This window comes from Petaurus breviceps, unplaced genomic scaffold (assembly GCF_028583685.1).
Source record: "Petaurus breviceps papuanus isolate PSGF00001 unplaced genomic scaffold, PetGlider_PUasm1.0 90792, whole genome shotgun sequence".
NCBI classification, from domain to species: Eukaryota; Metazoa; Chordata; class Mammalia; order Diprotodontia; family Petauridae; genus Petaurus; species Petaurus breviceps.
Genome location: NW_027187347.1, coordinates 20,367,202 through 20,389,785, shown reverse-complemented (window position 1 = coordinate 20,389,785; position 22,584 = coordinate 20,367,202). Strand labels below are relative to the sequence as shown.

The window sequence follows — 22,584 nt, the reverse complement described above, 5'->3', positions numbered from 1 at the left end:
TCATCAAGGACATTGATAACCATCAAGGCCTACTTGACATCACTGTCTGGCATCTTGAAACTGAACAAAGCAGTATTAGAAAACTTAGTGACCTATAATTACCTTTTTTGTTTCATTCCTCTATAAAAACCTTGCTTATGGTATCAATAAACAGATTGCATTGATGATCTCGCCTGGGCTACAATTATTTTCCACACTTTCTTGGTTGCGTGTGTTATTTTAGAGTTGGCATAAGAAACCACTTAGTGTTGACTCTACAGTATGTCTCACATACATATTCTTTTCTTAATTACACATAGAGAATCAAGCTGGATTGAAGTTTTTTTAGATTCCTGGGGTTATTAAAAATTATTCAGTACTTGTGAAACGTTTGACTTTTGATATTATAAGTGGTTTTTATAAGTTGTTAAAATCAGTTATGGTTTATTTTTAGATGACTTTAAACCTGCATCGATTGACACCTCCTGTGAAGGAGATCTTGAAGTTGGCAAAGGTGAACAGGTGACAATAACACTGCCAAATATAGAGGTAAGTATTGATATCCATTTAAAATAAAAGAATGTTTAAGTAGAGAAGTATAGTCTGAATTAGAGCTTGAAGAAAATTAACATTTTGAGTCTGAGAGGCTGAAAAATTTCAAACACACACAAAACTTTAGTTTTCTTTTTAATTAATAGTATGAACTGCTTAATACTTCTAACAGTTTTAGAAGCACATACTATTAATCTGAAAAAATTACGTAACCTGGTATCTAAAAAGAATCCTTAAAAGCTTAATCCATTTAATTGTTGTCAGATAGAATCTGTATCTAAATCCTTCTGGAAACGTGTTACCTTTTTCTGAAAAATGTCCAAAGAAGATTTTTTTTAATAGAATGTTCCATTCTGCAAAGCCAAGAATTGGCTATAGTTTGCTGATATTTTAGGGGTTTTTTTCTTTTTCAAAATTCTGAATTTAACAGCAATTAAAATGTGTGCATCAATATACACAGTAGAACAGACAAAAGGATTGTATTTGAAATTATATATTATATACATCACGATTTTCTTTTTATGTATATAATAAATTTAACATGTAATTTTCAAAGTTGTCTTGCTTGTCTGTGATTTCTTTTGGCCTTCTCTTCTTTGCATTAAAAACTATATCAATGACACTTTTTCCTTTTTTCTTTTTCTTTCTCTTTTTTTTGGGGTGGGGGAAGAAGACACCCTATTCTTACATCCCTCTCCACTTCAACTTCTTCTCAATAGGAAAAAAAAATAAACAAAGCTTTGCTCTTACTTCACATTTATCTTAAATACTTTGTGTTTCCTTCTGAGTTGTCCTAGGGAGAAATTGAAAATATAATGCTGAAATTTGTATTTTAGTATGACACTACTTATTTCAATTCAGTTTAATTCAGCAAATATTTATTTAGTGCCCACTGTGATTGCCAATTCTACCCTCATTTGGTATGTAATCTAATAAGGGAACATGGCAGAGACACAGATAACTCTAATACATAATAAATACATAAGCAAAGTGCTACGTGAGATGCAAGGAAGGAAAACGCATGATCACCTAGTAAATGATCTTATTTTATTTGTTAAAGATTGCCCAGAGCCTACCAACCCAATTTTTCAGTTACTGAAAAGCCTTCAGTTGGTAACAACCACTGCCATGCTAGACTAGCCTCAAATTGTATTCTTAACAATGGATTATTCTTTCAAATTCTGTGTGTGTGTGAAAAAGGGAGAAGATTTGACATGGATTGAATTATTGTTTTATCAGACGATTGCCTCTTACTGTTCCCACCAGAAGAACAAGGATTCCTGTCGAGAATATTTCCTCTAAATTCTGTTCAGTAAATATTTGTAAATTGTCTACTCGAAGTAAAGTATTCTCACTTTCCTTAAGACTTAATATCTCTAATGCAAAGTTGTAGAGATCAAGGAGAAGCCAAACACTGACTCAGGTTGTTTTTAAGGTTTTTTCCCTTTTTCCTCCAAGTACCCTGAGAATGTTTTATACTCTTTTCATTTGAGACTCTGAGCACTTGCTGACCCAGTAGGCTCTAACTACTGCTTGCAGGAAGAGCATAGGAGCTACTAGCACTTGAATGGTGTTGGTATTTATTTCATTTCCTATTATTCAGAATGTTCAGTGAAAGCCTTCTGTATATCTCTTCTCTCCATATGCTGAAAAGACTTTTTGCTTGCTTATTCAGAAATACACTGTAGGGGCAGCCAGGTGGTGCAGTGAGTAAGAGCGCCGGCTCTGCCGTTGGGAGACCCGGGATCGGTTCCGGCCTCCAATACTCGGCACCCACACAAAATAGCTGGCCTGTAACCTTGAGCAAGTTACTTAACCCCAATTGCTTAAAAAAAAAAAAAAGAAATACACTTTAAAAATTAATAGATTAGTCTATCAAGGAGTTCTGGCTGTAGCACCATACAACCCCTGGCCCAGACCTGAATATTTTTTGTGTACTGACTGAGTTTAGTCTTGGAGGAATTCTCATTAATCATAAACCTTTTTGACCCACCTGAAGTTTTCCCTGAGAACATTAGAATTTAGCCTCTATCTACATCTCTGTGACAAAAGAGAAAGGTGTAAATGCCCTTTGGTTTTCAGGCAAGCACTCAGGCAAATAAAACATTGAATATAGAAGGTGTTTTATTTGACTTAACAACAGTAGCAACAACAAATTTGTGCCTGGAACTATAAACACCCAAACTATAAACATCTCTCTCCTCCACTAAGTCCTACATTCTCAGCAATCTATGTCATCCTCCATACCTAACATGTCATCCTGAGATTGAGGCCTCCTGCAAGTGGAAAGCACTCAGGGTTGTTAGGGCATCAAAATAACCCAATTGCTGTGGTAAATCCCACTTCTACCAGAGAATGATACAATCCTCCTGATTTCCAGTACTGCCCTGAGGACTGATACTTCCCTTCTGGGAGAATCTCCATTTTAGAGGCATAAAGGTATGTCAGCATACTTGAACAGACAGACTTTATAGCATGTTGTAAAAAACTAGATATTTGTACTTCTGAGAAAGGATTAAAAACCTCACTGATGGTTTTCCTTTTTACTTATAACTCTGAGTTTTCCAGGATGATTACAGCATATTGATTAATGATGACAAACAATGCCATTTCATCCATCCAAAATAACTTAATACTTTCAATAAAATAAATTAATAAGTATCTAGAAGAAACTTAATTACCTAGGAAGCTGACATTAACGATTTTTGTTGTGCTTTATAACTTAATATAGTGCTTTAAGGTTTGCAAAGTGCTTTATATACATTCTCATCTGATTCTCACAAGAGCCCTATGATAGAGGTACTATAAGCATGTTTTTATCCCCAGTTTATAGTTGAGAAAACTGAGTTTCAGACAAATTGTAACTTGCCTGACTCCAAAAAGAGCACTTTTCCTACAGTGCCACATTGGCTCCAAATTAAGATGACCATTGTTAAAACTGACTCAATTTAAAATGACCACACTTTAAATGTACACAAAATTTTATTGTCCTAGACTTTCTGAAGTTCTCTCCATTTCTCTCCATTGCTTCTTCATCTCTTTTCTTTTTCTCTCTCTCATTTACATCTTCAAGGTGTCAGCTGTGGGAGAGGGTAGCAAAGAGGCTTTAAAAATCCATGCATTAAAACTATTGAATGTATTTGATTCTATAAGCTAGGATATATCCATATAGAGAGTTTAATGTGTATCTGTATAAATCTGTGTGTGTGTGTGTATGAAGACACACTTAAAAATACCATTTTAAAAAATGGAAATAAAAAAATAACTCCAGGAATACAGTATAGCATGCACTTATTAAGTAGTGTACTAAGTGTTAGGGAAGGTAAACCATTATTTAAGACTTGGTCCTTCCCCTCAAGAATCTAATAGTTTTGTAAGCTCCTTTGAGAAATCCTTAATAATCATCATTTAAATAATATTGTATGATATGTATGTTGATATAGCCAGAAGAATGGAAGTGCATAATTTTGGAAAACCTTTTCCTTAACACACCTTTCTTTCACCTACTGTTCCACCTCCTCTGTAATACTTGCTAAACTAACATTGTTTAAACTTCTCTATAGGAACCTCTAATATAAACTCCAAGACTGTGGTCTAATGTAGACATGTAGGAGCCAATTCAGGATAGAATAGAGTCAAATCTTGTGAGAGGCTTAGGCAAGACTTTGTAGATTTATTCACATTTCTGTTTCTTAAACGTATAGCCTAGGCCATCTTAGTAAATCATTAATCCTCTACCTTGGTTTTTATAATCCTTGGACAATCATGAGAAATAAAAAACAGAAGGTATATTCTTGAATAGGCTATGCATTTTCCTCCCATCATGAAAGTACCCCTTCAGATAAAATAAACTGTCTCCAAAGTCCTTGGTCACCATGGAAAATGTGACAAATTTTATTCTTTTTGAAAAAAAAAAGCATTCCCTCACTAGCTCATAATTTCGTAATACCAGAAGCTTCTAATTTAATCATCCTAAACATTATTGCCTTACACTAGTGTGGTATTATATACCATTTAGTGCTTCTAAGTATGTTCCTACAGTTCATTTTGCCACATTTACAGCCTTATCAGTAGCTTGTGGTGTTAACAGCGTCATGCTAGTGAGAACAGTATTACAGTTGTGATCCCAATGTAGGCCAGTGAGTATCACTATGTTTCCCTGCCACAGACTGCTGGTCCCAGTCAGAATATACATTGTTCATCACAATGAGAATACTAGGTGAGAGACTATGAACAGATCATTGTTAACCTTTTCATATGGTTGATGTAATTGAAAATACCCTGGATTAAACATTAGGAAACTTGGGTGTTCCAGTTCTGACTCAAGCTGTATAACCTTGGCTAAGCCCATGTTGTAGCCTCTTGGCTATATTATTGGTAATAGCTGCCTTGTCTGCCTTACCAGGGTAATAGGAACAAGTTGGATAATGGGCATAAAAGTGTTGGAAGGTATAAAGCATCATTTGCATACCAGATATCATACCCTGTAAAGCTCCTTTAATGAAGGGCCCTTGAAAATCCTGCCTCCCCATCCCCCACTACCATTACCTCTTCCCACAAAAGCCAGCTGACTCAACTATCACCTCAAGAGGAGACAGATTTAGTCCACCTGGAGTAGTTAGGTGGTGCAGTAGATAAGAGTGTTTGGAGTAAGTAAGACCTGAGTTCAAATCTAGCCTCAGATATGTATTAGTTGTGTGACCTTAGGCAAATTGCTTAACCCTGTTTGCCTCAGTTCTCTCATCTGTAAAATGTACTAGAAAAGGAAATTTCAAACCACTTCAGTATCTTTGCCAAGAAAGCTCCCCTAAACATGGGTTCACAAAAAGTCAGACACAGATAAAACAGCTGAACAATATTAGTCCACCTCTTGTCAAAGCACTTTGCTACAGCTGCCCTTTGCTATAGCTTGTCAGGGAATTCAGTGCATTTTTAAAAATTGTAACTATTGCCTGCCACAAGCTTTAGAGCAATGTCTTCACTGTCCTAGAACTACAATCCATATTGTAGTTAGAGATGAGTCATTATAGAAGCATGTTCTGACTTCCATATGTTCAGGAGTTCTCTGGGTAATTTCTCCATTTGTATTCAGCTGCTTTTTAAAGAATAAGTGGGTAGCAGCCAGTGTTCAAGATTTAAGATGGTGCTAAATTTAGGGAAGAAAGTAAATTCATCTTAAGCAACATGGAATGTGCAAGAGGGAAATAAAGTTTTATAAATGCTTCTTTATCTTGTCTTTATGAATGAGATCAAACATCATTTGTACTGTCTTCTTAAATAATTCCATTCTACTTAAGAATCCAAAGGAACTTAAATATATTATTTCTCATTAGTAATAGTTGGAATTGTACCCCACAGTAACATAATTCACGCATGTCTCTTTTTCCTACTTGAGTTTTATGTTCCAGTAACCTCTAATTTTTGTCAGTAAAGGAACTCCATCAACTTGGGTTTTTAATAGTGCTACTATAGTTACCAGTAATTATTATCATTATACCAAGTGTATTTCCACATATTCATTTCCATTCATCTACACAAGTGAAATATTGTATCTTTTATGATTTGATGAAGTCCCTTGGTAGGATGGGGATCAGTGATCTCATCCATATGAGAATTCTCTCCATCAGTGCTGATCATAACCCATCTATGCCTTCTTCTCTCATGAAGATACCATGTCTTAACCATGTCTTCCCATATACCCTTCATCAAAAGTTTATCAAAAACATTGGAATCTTCCTTTTAGGTTTTTAAATATTCTGTGAGTACCAATGAACGTTGGGACGGTCAGTGTGTTATTCTTCACTCTTTTTCATTGGTGATATTTTTACCTAAATTCTTAGTGTCCTTATTGGTAATATGTTATAGTTTATTAATATCTACAGTAATCTCTCCATTATCCTTTGGGTTTCCTGAAATTTAAATTATATGGACATCATGGATTTTCACCATGGGGCTTTAGATTTTAGGAACACAGGAAAAATAAAAAATTCATATATATGAAAGAGTTAAATTTGGCAATAATGGTAGGCCTTTAGAGTCAAGAGTTTTTTAATCTCTGAAATTCAGGAATTGAACGAGATATGATCCATCAATTGATCAGTAAACATTAAACACCTACCATGTGCCAAGCACTGTGCTAAGTGCTAAGGATACAAAAAGAAACAAAAGATAGTTCCTGTCTTCAAGGAGCTTACAGTCTAATGGGAGGACAACCTGCAAACAAATCTATGCAATACAAGCTACCTACAGGACAAAGAGGAAATAATTAAGAGAGTGTGCGTAATGTATATTATATTACATCACTTCTATATGATACATAACAGTATATATGTTATATATAATAGGTACATGTATAAGATTACTTTTAATTTTAAAATTAGATGATAAATTCTAAGTAAATGTAAATTAACTAGTTAAAAATTTTCAAATAGGGTTCAACACCACCAGTATCTGTTTTCAAAGGCTCAAAGAAACCTTACCTAAAAGAATGTATTTTGATTATTAACCATGATACTGGAGAATGTCGATTAGAAAAACTGAGCAGCAACATCACTGTAAAGAAAACAAGGTAAGTGGTTTAATAAAGAAACAGATGTCCTTTATTAAAAATTATGAAGGGATAGTAAACAAAATATCATGGGATTGTTAAATCTTAATATATCTGTTCTATGAAAAAGTTTGTTTTATTTCCAAATTTTGGAGCCTAAAGTTTTTTTTTGTTTTGTTTTTATTTTTTGTATCTCCCTATTATACTAAATGACTTTCTTTTTTGTTTCTTTCTGAATGTTTGTGTATTTTTCATGTATCTTATTCATAGTTTTCCTTCCCTGAATAACTTTTATTCGAATATTCCAAAAACATGTTTAACTCAGAATCTTTTGACTATGGCAATTAGAATGTCTTGGCAGAATAGCCAATGACTATAGAGACCATTTGTCTCGAATTTTCTGGAGTGGCCCCAATCTCCTTTGTAAGACCATATGTGTTTAGTTTGTAAAATATGAGTACCATCTGATAACTTAAATAGAAGGTTCTCCTTATATCTCCAATGTTTATTTATCTAGAATAATTTATTAAAGATACAAGATTTCATTGGCATGTTTTCCTGCATTGATACAGATCACATTCTTTTGATACTATAATAGATAAATGAATGGATGAGAAAAGTATTTATTAATTACTTATTGTGTGCCAAGCATTGTTTTAAGGCTTGGAGATACAAATGTAAAAAAACAAAAAAGATAGATTTTATACTCCAGCATGCATTCTAATAGGGGAAAACAGTGTACATAAAGGAGTAGTGGCCAGGAAAGGGAGTTTTTGTCTGATGAGTCACAGAGGTGACAAGTTGATGCATAAAGTTAATTACCCTACCCTTTCTAGAAGTAATGATGCTCTCAGTTCTATTACTGTGTCCAGAGAACAAGGTAGAAGATTGCAATGGGAGGGAGATAGATGGTTAGAGAGCCTGGGTGGATGGTTGTATGGCTGAATGTAAAGGCAAATCATGGCCTGGTGAATAGGATTAGCAGTAGTGCTATTCCTTACCCCTTTCCAGAGAGTAAGGCCAGCTAAGTGAGCTAGTTTGCACTCTCTTAGTCACCAGTCAATTAGGTTGAACCCTAGGGCAGGAGCTCCAAAGATGAATGGATTAATTTCCTTAGATACTGAGGCCCTGGATTATAGAGTAGGGAGAAATAAGGTAGTGGGACAGGATTGGAAGGATGGCTAGATGTTATGTGATGTGAAAATGAAGCATGATCAAGTATTTAGGATCAGCAGGAAATACAGTGTGCTGTGGACAAAATTTGCATTCATTTCATTACCATGTACTCAACTGGGCTGGTAGTTACAAGGCCAGAAAATTCATCACCTAGAGTCCATCTTTCTGGTGATTTGACTTTCTAAATTTATAGTCTGAACATTGAAGACAGTATACAGTCTTTATTCAAATGGTTTCTAGTATGCTAGGACCTTTCTGAATTTATCCTCTGCTGGCATAGCCATCAAGAATCCAGGATTTATTATAGGTCCTGGTAAAAGCACAAGAGCAGAGTTTTAATGTGAAGGATGGATCTAGTAAATAGGATGAATACATATAATGTTAATCAATGTCTCAGGAGTTGGTAATTTTATTGGATCGACTACTCTCTCTATTGATGTAAATCTCAGCCCAACTATATCATAGAAGATGGGCTTTAAGAATTGTTGTTGCCAATTAATTTCTCACCATGAGATCAAAATGGTGATAAGTTCTTCCATATTTCCCTAGGTTGTTGCTTAGACATAGTCTTCCTTAGCCTATGGCCTATACTTGAAATGTTTCTATGTTGGTGGCATCTGCCAAAGTTTACCTGTCATGGCCCAGAGTTACCTTTGTTCCATAATTCAAGAATATTTTTTTTCAATACTCTAATGGATGAGTGATCTTCCCATGGGGAATATTGTGAGCCATTCATAATTTGTCATCATGTTTTCTTTTTTCCCCCATGCCCTTACCAAATTTCAACTTACCTTTTCGTATTTGTCTTCAAGTTTGGTGTTCATGTCAATCTCTGTTAACTAGTGAGTGATCTAACTGTACACAGATAGCTGGTTCAGAAATTATTACCTACACAAGTGATTAGTTATTTCTTGTGAACATGTAATCAATTTGTTAACTAATATAATTATTTCTAAACAGTAAGTTGAAATATTGGGGCAGTTAAGTGGCACAGTGGATGGAATGCCAGGCCTGGAGTCAGGAAAACCTGAGTTTAAATCTGGACTCAGACACTTACTAACCGTGTGACCCTGGACAAGTCATTTAGCCCTGTTGTTTCAATGTCCTCTTCTATAAAATGAGCTGGAGAAGAAAAGAACAAACCATTCCAGTATCTTTGCTAAAAACAAAACCAAACCCAAAAGGAGTCATGAAGAGTCAGACATGATTGAAATGACTGAACAACAAAAAACAAGTTGAAAAACAAGTTCCTACTGGAGAGTAGGAACCTTATCAATATTGACATTCTTGCTGCAAATTAAACCAGAACACATAAGGATATTGCAATGAAATGGAAGGATTATTCCCAGGCCCTAATTTGAATGTAGTTTTCATCTTTTGTTCTTTCTAAATTCAATTTTTTGTGGGATATTTGGTCATCTCATCTCATGCTTATGGAGACCACAATAAAGATTGCCATAAAGATAATTGCAATTTATGTACTAACAGGTGTCACAGAATAGGAAAAATTCTATGACAAACTTTACATTTTCCAAATCAAATTAATGTATATCTCAACACCTGTTGACTTTAAAGTGAAGGTGAATGAAGAGTAGGTTGGCAAAAAAAAAAAGTTGAAAAAAATTATTCAGTATTAAAAACATAAGAGCGAATAGATTACTCAAAATTATGCATGTATGTCCTCCCTGGTGTCATGGTCCACTTTGAAAATGAAGGACAGGGGTGGCCAGGTAGCACAGCAAGTAAGAGCACCGGCTCCAGTGTCGGGATGACCTGGGGATCAAATCCTGGGCTCAGATACTTAGCACCACATCCAGAAATAACTGGCCGTGTAACCTTGAGCAAGTTACTTAACCCCAATTGCTTAAAAAAAAAAAACGAAAACGAAGGACAATAAACATGTATGTCAAAAACATTTTCCTTAAGAGGAGAATAAAAAGATATTAGATGGCAATAGTGAAGATTGAAAAAACATCACCCAAAATGAAACACAGGTCCTTAGATCCGCTTTTCTAAAGGAAAGCAACTCAAAATGGGTTAACAATCTTGCTTTAATCAATCAAACATATCATTTTGTAATCTATGGCTAGTCAGACCATTAGCTACATGGAGCAATCAAATTCAACACACAAAATTATAAGAAAGGATAAAGATGAAAACACACAGCAATGAAAACAGCTCCAATCTGACCTTGGATCCATCAAAACATTGAAGTATAATTAAAAAACCAAAAAGAGAGAGCAGAGTAGAACCTAGAGCCAAGTAGTGACACCCCCAAAAGAGAACCATCTTTACATGCTTCCTAGTTTTATGGTCTCTTCTATATAATTCTGGTGTCTGGCCTAGGAGTAATTTCTTACTGACCTTCAGTCACAAAACATTTGTAAAGCTAAAATGATTATATTTCAGTTTTTTGATGTCCTCTCATGAAAGAGTAAAAAGTATTAGTGGGGGGAGGCAGAATTGAATGTTCTAATTGTTTCACCTTAAGAAGGTAAAATAGTAAGATTTCCTGAGTGCTCTTTGGATTAAGTAAAAATTTGACTGAATTTCTGTAGTAGTTGATTTTTGATGTGTCTTAACCTTTTACTGAAGTAGTTGAGTAGTTCAGGCAGAATGGGGAAGGAGAAGAAACATCTCACTCTTTCCCTCCAGTTCTTTTCAGCATTGTATGTCTAATTATATTTCTGTGGTGGACCTTTATGCCGCTCTCTTTACTGTTTCTTTGATTCTTTCCAGACCCTCCCTGGAAGGTTGGGGTCCAACTGAGGACATGCCACCTGAATTTTGTGCTTCCTTCTGTTAATATCAATGGTTTAACAGTTAGGCCTGTGTGATCAACCAGGTGGGTTGCTGTATTCCTTGAGACCAGCAGAGTCCCAGAAAATCCTGTTACACCTTTACAATTCTCCTGAATATCCACCTAGAACTTCATTTTGATTTCATTCAGCTCTTCTCACCTCCCACCCTCCTTAGTCAACTGAATGTCAACTAAAGTTTAACTCTTGGCCACACTCTCCATTAACAATCTGTAAATCAATTTAGAGACATCAAATATTATTTATTTTTAGGGATACAAAGACAAAGATAAAAACAAAATGACCCTTGCCTTCACGGAGTTTGCCTACATTACAGAGAGATAACATGTACTCATAGGAGTAGATGCAAAATGTATTTATGGTAACTTGGATGTAGGGGAAAAGGATTAGCTGCTGAGGAAGTCAGGGGAGGGAGGAGGGGCAGGGGAATCAGGAAAGGCCTCATATAACAGGTAGCATTTGAGCTGAGGGTTGAAGGAGACTAGGCATTCTAAGTGACAGAAGTGTGAAGAGGGAGTATATTTCAGGCAAAGGTACAGAGATGAGACAAAGGTCACAGGTGAAGAACAGAAAATAAGCCAATTTGTTTAGAACATTAAAATGTAAAGAGAAATGACAATATAAGTATGGAAATGTAGACTGGAGCTAGAAAGTGAAGGCTTTGGAGATGTTTTTATTTGCTCTCATAGAGGCAATAGAGAGCCACTGGAACTTAATGAGCAGGGGAGTTAGTTACATGGTCAGATCTTGCTTTAGGAAGTGATTATGACCTGAACTACAATCAGAGACATTTAATGAAGAGAGATGAAAGATGGTATGAAAGTAATATTGACAAGAATTTGGCACCAATTTCATAATGAAGAGTGAGGAGTAAAGGATTACTGAGATAGCAAACCTGGGTGCCTGGAAGTATCAAGAAATAGGGAAGTTTGGAAGAAAGACTTGAGTTTACAGGGAGTTAGTATAATGAGTATAAAGTGAAAAGAATTAAAGACTAAGTCTTGAGCAATATCATTGTTTAGTTGGAATAGTGTGGATTTTAGGGGAACTATAATGAATTCTGTCTTGGTCACATTAAGCTTGAGTTGACTGTCATCCAGTTAAAAAAATCCAATAAACAGTTGGTGATACAGGGAGAGAGCTCAGGATAAGGGCTAGGGCTGGATTTATCTTCATAGAGATGATAATTGAGCCTATGGGAACTGTTCAGGTCGCTGAAAGAAGCTAGAAATAGAAGAGGGAACCAAGAGAGAGCTTTATAAGAACATCCAGAGTTGTGGTATTGTTAATGAATGAGCGAAGGATACTAAAAAGGTGAGAGAGAGAGAGATCCAAAAATATAGAAGAGAGAATATCTAGGTAGCGAATATGGTTAGCAGTGTCAAATGTTGCAAGTGGCCAAAAAAGAATTGAGGGGATTGATATATTTCTTGGCAGTCAAGAAATATTTGATAACTTTAGAGAGCAATTTTAGTTGATTGATGAGGTTGAAGCCAAATTGCAAGGAACCATAGATTACAGATTTAGATCTGAAAAGGATTTTTGTGACAATTCAAGTCAAGCCTCCTCATTTTACATATGAAGCAACTGAGGCCTTAAAGAGATTAACTGACTTGGTGTATAAGGCAAGATTTCAACTTATGTCCTCTGATTTCAAGTCCAGTATTCTAACCACTATATACACACACACACACACACACACACATACATATATATACATATACATGTATATGTGTGTGTATATATATATATATAATACTGCTTTTGATCCTAAAATCATAGATTTAGAGTTAGAAGGTATCTTAGAGGTCATCTCATCTAACCTCCTTGTTTTGTAGCTGAAAATATGGGGCCCAGAGAACTGAACTGACAACCCTAGGTTGTACCCCTAGTAAGTAACAGCCAGAATTTAAACTCAATTTCTCTGACTCCAAATGGATGATTTGCCTACAGCCTTGGTAAACTGACTTCTTTTCCCACTCCACACAAATGACATTCTCAAAGTTTTTAAGATTCCCAAATCACCAAATCAATTCAACATCTTTTTTCTCAGTCCTCATCCTCTTTGAGCTCTCTGTAGCATTCAAGATTGTTAGCTACCTACTCTTTCTTGAAACTTCCTTCTCCTTTGTCTTCTATAAACCTACACTATCTTAGCTCTCCTCCTAGCTCAGCTTTTTCCCTGTCTCCTCCAATAGGCCTTCTTTTTCATCTTGTCTACTAAGATAGTATTACCTAAGACTTACTCCTTAACTCTTTTTACTTTACACTCACTCCCTGTAGACTTAAGTCTTACTTATTCCATGAAGTGTTTTCCCCCTGCAAAAATTTCCTGTATCTCTGAGCTCATTCATACTATCTGTGTCATTTATATGCCAATAAATTACATACTTATATGAAGAAAGACAACATGGTATAATGGGTAAAGTGCTGCATTAGGAGTAAGGAAAACTCATATCCTACTTCAAATATTACTGTGACCCTAGGCAGGTTAATTAACTTTTCTCAGCATCAGTTTCCTCATCTCTTAAAATAACCATGCCTCTCTCAAAGGACTATTATGTAGAACTAATGAGACATGGGAAAGAAAGAGAGAAACAAGCATTTATTTAGCTTCTACTGTATGTCAGATGCTTTACTGTATGTTAAGCACTGCTTTACAAATATTACGTCATTTGATCCTCACTGAGAAGTAGGTGCCATTCTTATCCACATTTTACATTAAGGAAATTGAGGCAGACAGAAGTTAAAATGACCTCCCCTTAAGTATATGAGGCCAGATATGAACTTCCTGACCAAGGCTCAGCTCTCTATTCACTGTTCTACCTAACTGCCTCTATTATTACTGAATGTAAGGAGGTCTACAAAAATATTTTTTTGTATTTATTTTATAGTTATTGTTATTTTTTCTGTAGTATTCTAGAACCATAGAACTGAGAAAGGTTGAGAAGGGAAATGAAAAGGAGTAGAGACAAGTATAGAAAGCTCTTTCTAAGACTTTAGACCAGAGTGAGAAGGGAAAACAGAGGGGATAGTAGAGTTATTGAGAGTTTTTTGTTTTGTTTGTTTTTTAAGGATGAGAGAGTCCTGGGAATACTTGTATCCAGTAAGGAAGAAGTCACTGAAGCAAAAGAACTTGAATATGAGAGAGTGAGATGGGGGTGATGACTGTAGGGAAAATCTGCCAGAGGAAATGGGAAAGCATAGAATCAAGGGAACAGGTAGAGGGGCTGGCCTTGTAGAAGAAAAGGTATATCTCTTCATCAGATACTAGAATAAATGAGGAGAGAATTAGTGATGACATCTGGGACAAGTATGAGGGGTGGATAGACAAGTGGAATGGAAAGAATGGAAAAAGAGGTAGATCATGGTAGATGGCTTTGATTTTCTCAGTAAGGAAAGGTCTTCAGTTGTAGGGGAGGGTAATATATGGGAGGCTTGAGGAGAAAAAAATTAAGGGTTTGGAACAACTGCTCTGGGAAGTGGGGTAGAGAATGAATTAGGTAAATTAGTAAAAAGAATAGCTTTGCTGTGGTGAGGTCCTCCTAGCTGAGATTGGATGATGTGAATGTATAATGGGGCCAGTCAATTGATGATTTTCACTGCTTTTTTTCTCAACACTCTTCCACAGCATGTGAGTAAGATCCATAGTAATGGAAGGGTTGGAGTAACACAGAACTGGAGTTTGGTAAAGTATGCATGAAGATAGCGGGGCAGAGGATTGGAGAGGACAGGGTATTGTAGAACTGGTTAATGGGATAAGATTAGGAAGGGAGAAAAGTGAAGTGATGGTCTCAGAGAACACTCAGAGACAGAGGAATGTGGTCATGGTGAAAACCAAAAAATGGGTTTAGGAGGTGTGAGGCACATAGAGGTAAGAATGATAGGGGATTATAGTTAGATAGAGGAACTTGAGGATTCTCGGGTAGAACACTTGTGGGTGATGGCAAGTTTAAGGATATGATTTGAAATGGACTGAAGATATAAGATCATAGGAGTTGATATTGTTTAATTTGTGATGCAAGGGTATTTAAAGAGGCATTAACACATAAATTAAAGACCTTTAGTGTAAGGGCTGGAATTGTGGTGGAGAAGAAGACTATGAGCCCAGATACTGAACTCCTTAAGAAAGATAGACAATGGGGGCAGAGCCAAGATGGCGGAGTAAAAGTAGGAACTTGTTTGAGCTCCCACACTAACTACCTCCAACACCTGTAAAAAAAATGACTAAATAAATTTCAGAGCTATAGAACCCACAAAGGGACAGAGAGAAACAAATCTCCTGTTGAAGGCAGCCTGGCAGACCTATAGGAACGGTCTTTCACACAGGCCTGGAAGCTGAGCACAGTCCCAAGTGAGGAGCATGGGCCCAGACCCAGGGTGGCCCCGACTAACAGCCCAGACAGGCTGTAGCAGACTTCAGGAGAGTGAATCACCAGCAGCCATGATGGTTTCCAGACTTCTCCAAACATAAATTCCAAAGAGAAAGTAACAGGTTAGTAGGGAACTCTGTTGGAACTGGGGGAAAGAAGACTGTGGTTGGCCCCTGCCCCTAGTACAAGAGGTGCACAGCTTCACGGCAGCTGCAGCTGCTGCCGTGTGGCTGTCTCCAGAGCTCCTGGCCTGCAGATCATAGGGGGACCAAGTGACCATTCAGAGGGTAATCACTCTTGCTTTGACCTGCTTGGATCTGGGTCACAGTCTTGGGTGGTAGTTCTTGGGCTTAAAAAAAAAGTCAAGTAATTGCCTGGCAAGATGAGCAAGCAGAGGAAGCGCACTCAGACTATAGAATCTTTTTGGGGGGACAAAAAGGATCAAAACATGGAACCAGAAGAAGACAAATCAAAATTCCTGCATCAAAAGCTTCCAAGAAAAAGATGAACTTATCACAGGCCATGGAAAAACTCAAGAAGGATTTTGAAAATCAGGTGAGAGAAGTGGTGGAAAAATTGGGAAGAGAAATGAGAATGATGCGAGAAAATCATGAAAAGCTAGTCAACAGCCTGACTGAAGAAAATAAAACCTTAGAAAATAGACTAACTCAAATGGCAAAAGAGGCCCAAAAAGCCAGTGAGGAGAAGAATGCCTTAAAAAGCCAAATTGTACAGAATAAGAATAATTCCTTCAAAATTAGATTGGAACAAATGGAAGCTAATGACTTTATGAGAAATCGAGATACTATAGAACAGATCCAAACAAATTAAAAAATAGAAGGCAATGTGAAATATCTCATTGGAAAAACCACTAACCTGGAAAACAGATCCAGGAGAGATAATTTTAAAATTATTGGACCACCTGAAAGCCATGATCAAAAAGAGTCTAGACACTGTCTTTCAAGAAATTCTCAAGGAAAATTGATATTCTAGAACCAGAGGGCAAAATAGAAATTGAAAGAATTCACTGATCACCTCTTGAAAAAAATTCCAAAAGGAAAACTCCTAAGAATATCATAGCCAAATTCCAGAGTTCCCAGGTCAAGGAGAAAATATTACAAGTTGTCAAGAAGAAAAAATTTGAGTATTGTGAAAACACAATCAGGATAACATGAGACCTAATATCTTCTACATTAAGGGATTGAAGGGCTTGGAATATGATATTCCAGAGGTCAAAGGAGCTAGGATTAAAACCAAGAATCACCTACCCAGCAAAACTGAGTATAATGTTTCAGGGGAAAGTATGGTTACTCAGTGAAATAGAGGACTTTCAAGCATTCTTAATGAAAAAACCAGAGCTGAACAGAAAATTTGACTTTGAAATACAAGAAGCAAGAGAAACATGAGAAGGTAAACATGAAAAAGAAATCATAAGGAACTTATTAAAGTTGAACTATTTACATTCCTACATGGAAGAATGATAATTGTAATTTATGAGACTTTTCTCAGTATGAGGCTAGTTGAAGGGAATATATATGTATACATACATATATATGTATTTATAGGACGGTGTATGTGTGTCTAAATACATATGTGAGTGTGTGTATATTTGTGCATATGTATACATAGAAGGCACAAGATCAGTTGAATAGGAAGGGATGATATCTAAAACAAAATTAAGAGGTGAAAGAGGAATATAATGTGAGGAGAAAGTGAGAGATAGAATAGGGTAAATTATCTCATATAAAAGAGGCAAGAGAAAACTGTTACAATGGAGGGGAAGAGCAGGAAGGTGAAAGGGAATGGGTCAACCTTACTCTCATTGAATTTGGCTTAAGGAGGAAATAACATACACACTCAATTGGGTATCTTACCTACAGGAAAGTAGGGGGAAGGGGATAAGAAGGGAGATGATAGAAGGGAGGGCAGATTGGGGGAGAGGGTAGTTAGAAGCACATACATTTGAAAAGTTACAGGGTCAAAGTAGAAAATACAGTAAGTGAGGGGCGGGATAGGTCGGAGGGAAATATAGTCTTTCACAATGTAACTACTATGGAAACATTTTGCGTAACCACACATGTACAATCTATATCGAATTGCTTGCCTTCCCAGTGAGGGTGGGTGAGGAGGGAATAAGGGAAAGAACCTGGAAATCAAAGTTTTAAAAACAAATGTTAAAAAGTTTTTTCAAATTGTTTTTTACATGCATTTGGGAAATAAGATATACAGGCACTGGTATATAGAAATCCATCTTGCCCTACTAGAAAGTTAGGGGGAAATGGGGGAGGATGTAAGAGAGAACATATTGGGAGAAGGGGTATTCAGTAGGCTCGCTATCTTGGGGTGGGGAGTAGGGGAAAGACGGGGAGAAAATTTGTAACTCAAAATCTTATGGAAATGAATGTTGAAAACTAAAAATAAATAAACAAATGGGGAAAAAAATCTTCCAAAGAAGGATAGAGAATGACCTGGATAGGAAAAAAAAAAAAAGACATTTCAACAAAACTAACCAACCCATCAACTGAGGCTGATTCTAGCAGTCAGTGTACGGTATTCCACACTTGTATTCTCCACACCCCCTTTCCCTCAAAAAGCAAGGCAGAAGGTACATTTTCTTATCTCTGGGGCCAAATTTGATGATTATGATTGCAGAGCATTCAGGGTTTGTTGTTGTTTCCATGAAAATGTTTTTATCTGTCATTGTTTAATGTGCTCCATCTCTAGCATTTCTTCCATTTTTTGTACTAAATCCTTCATCCTACCTAGATGGAGAGTATGGAGATATTCCTTAAGCCATTTTTAATAGAAAGACCAACCCACATTTCAAACTCTTGTTGTTACTGTTGCTTCATCTTGTGTATTTTCTAGATGTATTTGAAGAAGCTTGTGGAATAGAGATCACTGTGCTTGCTTTCTACTACTCTGCTATATTAGCTCCACTCTATTAATCTTTTCCTTCCTAATATCTTGTTTTTTTTTTGTATATATGTTAAATTGTCTGTTCTGCATCTCTTAATTTTGGTTTTCAAGATTTCCTCTTTAGGGCTTCTTTTTACATCATTGATTAGTTAGTTTTCTAATTTTTAACTATGTCTAGAGACATAAAGTTGCCTCTAAGATTTCTCTAGCTTCATGCAAAACTTTAAATTATGTAAAAATGTGAATTGTTATATATCTTGATATGTTATATCACCTATAAATCCCCTTAATATAATTTTTAATTGTGTCTATGATTTATTTTGACCCACTCATTTGAGATACTGTTTTTTGGTCTCTGTTGGTGTCCTTTTTACCGTACTTAGCTTTAAATTCCCTAACCAACCATCTTTTATCCTTTTTTTCCCCACAACTCTGCCACTTACTATCTGTATAACTTTGGGCAAGTTGCATATCCTCTCTAGCCCAATTTCCTTATCTATAAAATGAGATTGGACTAGTTGGCATCTGAGTTCCCTTCCAGCTCTAAAATTATTATTGTAGCATCTTCAGTAAGGACTATTAAATCTTTTTGAATAGAGTAATACATTCAAAGCAGTAAGTTAGAAATGATTAATCAGATGATAGCTTGTAAGGTAGATTGTAGGAGGGAAACTGGGTAGGGAAATTATCAAGCCATGATAACAATTAGGAGTTAACATTTACATAGTACTTGCAATATTAAATTTAGGAAACAATATGAACATACAGAAGTAAATAAAAAGTTGTTTTTTTGGAGAGGAGAGACTGTGGGGGCATAATAGGAAAGACCCCATGTAGGAAGCAGAACTTGGAGCTTTGTTCCTATTCCTCTGACAGTGCCAGGCACTAAGTGCTTTATAAATTTTATCTCATTTGATCCTCACAATATAGGTGCCATTATTATCATTCCATTTTACAGATGAGAAAACTGAGGTAAATGGAAGTTAAATGATTTGCCTAGAGTCAGACAGTATCTGAGGCTAGATTTGAATTTAGGTCTTCCTGGCTTGAAACCCAGGGCTCTATCTCCAGGATTACCTAGCTTCAAGGTGATGAAAGGCTATATTAGAGTATTAGCAATAGAAATGAAAAAGAATGTATATGTGTGGGAGAATACTACAATGGAAGAAATTAGTGACTGACTAGATTTAGTAAGTTGAGGGAAGGAAAGAGTCAAGATGAACTCTTTTATCAATTCTTAAAACTCTTCAGCAGATTCTATTAAAAAATTTTTTTGATACATCAAAAATATGGATTCACTTAAAGATCTGGATGGAATATCAACAAACAGCTGAATTTTTTTCACTCAATCAACATGTATTATGTGCCTACTATATGTCAGGTACTATGCAAGATACTACAAATACAAAGACAAAATATGAAACAATTCCTGCCATCCAAGAGCTTTCATTCTGCCAGGAGAAACATCATAAATAGGCATAGCCAGAATAACCTTTGGACTTAATATTAGTAGGTCAGGTCCCTAATGCATGTCTGGCTACATCTCTTTCCTTAGAATTCTCCAGGTTCTATGGGTATGCTGTGAGGTTCTTCTTTTAGAAAGAAAGCTCTCAGCTCAGGATCCCATTGCAGTGTGTTCCCCCAAGTATCAATCCCCAGTGATTTTTGCCCCAATATAATTTCACCAACTGACCTTAATTAGACTTTACAAAGGGATATTTACTGAAAAGATATAGCATCCTTTTGAACCAGGCTGTTCTCCCCTTTCCCACCTTGGTCCCTGGAGAGAATGATTGCTATGAAGCATCTGTCCCCACCATGGTCATCTGAGAATTCAACAAAGCAATGGGCAGATTTGCTCCCTTCTTAGTAAGGTACAGCACCTAAGCTTCCTGGTTGATCCATTGCCAGGCTATGTCTCAGCTACCGATGTTTTCTGGTATGGACTCCAATTTCTGGAACTCCAGTGACTCTTCCAATCTTTTTTAAGCTCACAAGGTCATGCCCTAGCACATTTCCATTTACAACATTCATTCATAGAGTCTAGAGAAAAATGGTCTCAGTCTTATAGGGAACATGTGGCAAAGGGATAACTAACAGCTCCCGGTTACTAGAATTCTTTTTCTCCCCTTCATGGACTCACTCAGCATTTATTAAACTTCTGCTATGTGCCAGCTGCTATGTGGGGAATTAACAGAAAGCAAAAGACCCTACTTTCAAGGAGCTCATAGTCTAACAGAGGGGACAATGTGAAAACAATTTTCAACCAAGATATGTAAAGGATAGATTGAAGATATAATCATCAGAGGGAAGGCACATATGAAGTTCACCTTTGGCATGATGCGACTTTCTGCTAGGCTCCTTTTAGTCTTGAAGCTGCCTTTCCTCAGTGTGTGTAGTTTGTCATTGGCTCCCAGTGAAGTCACTGCAGTCAGCCACCATTTTACTGGGGATGCTGCTAGGATACTGATTAGAATGTCCAAATCCTTTGACCCTCTGAAGATCGTAAGGTCGTCTTCCAGTAAGGAAGATTCTGGCAATTAGATGATATCCTGGATAGGATGCTGGGTCTGGTATCAGGAAGCAGAGAAAGTAAGGTAACCCCCTGTTTTATGTACCACATTTTTGTATATATTAACTAAACGGTCAATTGCTACTTCCCTAATGTCCAAAGAGGGCAAATGTGGAAGGAAGTCATTTCCCACAAAGAAACACATGAAAACCCAGTCATCGATTCTGCTCTCAATATCAAAAATAAATGGCAGTCGGGGCGGCTAGGTGGCGCAGTGACTAAAGCTCTGGCCCCAGAGTTGGGAGGACCCAAGTTGGGTTCTGGCGTCAGACACTTAACACCCACACAAAAACACTATCCATGTAACCTTGGGCAAGTTACTTAACCCCAATTGCCCTCTAAAAGGCAAAAAAAAGTAAATGGCAGGTTGGCCATAGTTAATTCTTTCTAAATACTCATGAAGCACATTTAGCCGAATGTAGATAAACTCTCCTTCTGGAGCAGGAAGACTTTCTTCAAACTGATCGTGCTCTCCCTGTTTTTCCCTTGGCAAGCCCTGGCAGTCCTTGACCTCATGCCCAGGTTGATTACAAAGACCACATGGTTTTGGCTTGTTGGGTTTGAGTTCTTCCTTAATAATTGTAAAGTTTGGCTCATATGTGGAAGAGAATGATTACCTTTTATATAGCATCTAAGTGCCAGGTAATGTGCTAAGCACTTTACAAATATCTCATTAGACAGGAAGATCTGAGTTCAAATCCAACTTCAGACACTTACTAACTGTGTGTCTCTGGGCAAATAATTTAACCTCTGTCTTACTCAGATTCCTTAACCACAAAATGGGGATAATAATAATATTTAACTCACAGGGTTGCTGTGAGGATAAAATGAGGTAATATTTGGAAAAGTGCTTAGCACAGTGCCTGGCATGTAGTAGGTGCTTAATAAATGCTTATTCCTCTAGAGGTAGGTTCTCTTCCCATCCCCCAGTCTAGTATTTCTCTCTCTTCCCTAGAGTTCTAGATGCTCAAATACCCAAGGAGCTTAATTTTAATAGGAATTTTGACAGCATTCATCACCTTTTATTTTTATAATTTTCATTATTTATAAATTTTAATGCTTAATTTGAATGCTATATTCAAAACTTCTAGGAGAAGAATAGAGTATTTAACTATATTAACATCGTAAGAGTCATATTACATTGAGTTATTAATGTCTTCCTTTATGGGAACTTCCATGTACTTTCAGAGCTGAAGGAAGCAGTAAAATTCAGTCTCGACTAGAACAGCAGCAGCAGCAAATGAGAAATGCAGTTAAATCATCAAACAACATGAAACATTCTCCACCAAAAGAAAAAATGTCTCCAGAACCTATGGATGATATTGAGAGAGGTAAAACTGAATCACATCATGTATTTGTGTGTTTGTGAATATTTCAAGTACAAAAATTTTAGTTTTGACTTTAAGATTGTAGGACTTTTGTTTGTTCTATTTAATTTAATTTAACTGTCTCAGGGTGCTGGCTTATTTTTTTTCCTAACCATGATAGAATCATGTTAGGTAAATTTTAAAGTATATTATTTGATGTGCAACTGTGCTAACCCACAGTTTTCTTAGTCTCCAAACTGTTGTGGGTATGTGACTATACAAAGGTGGAGAAACTTACAGTTTCCTTTTTTTCAAGAAGTAATGCTGAATACACATCCCT

General features: G+C 36.5%; 1 protein-coding gene across 1 annotated transcript in view; it reads left to right on the top strand.

The window, feature by feature from the left end:
* EAF2 (ELL associated factor 2) overlaps positions 1-22,584 on the top strand; it is a 62,982-nt gene that overhangs the window by 7,808 nt on the left and 32,590 nt on the right. Inside the window, exons 2-4 of the mRNA XM_069070013.1 lie at positions 434-528; positions 6,963-7,099; positions 22,126-22,268. Of these exons, the coding sequence (XP_068926114.1) occupies positions 434-528; positions 6,963-7,099; positions 22,126-22,268 (375 nt within the window). The remainder of the gene's footprint in view (positions 1-433; positions 529-6,962; positions 7,100-22,125; positions 22,269-22,584) is intronic.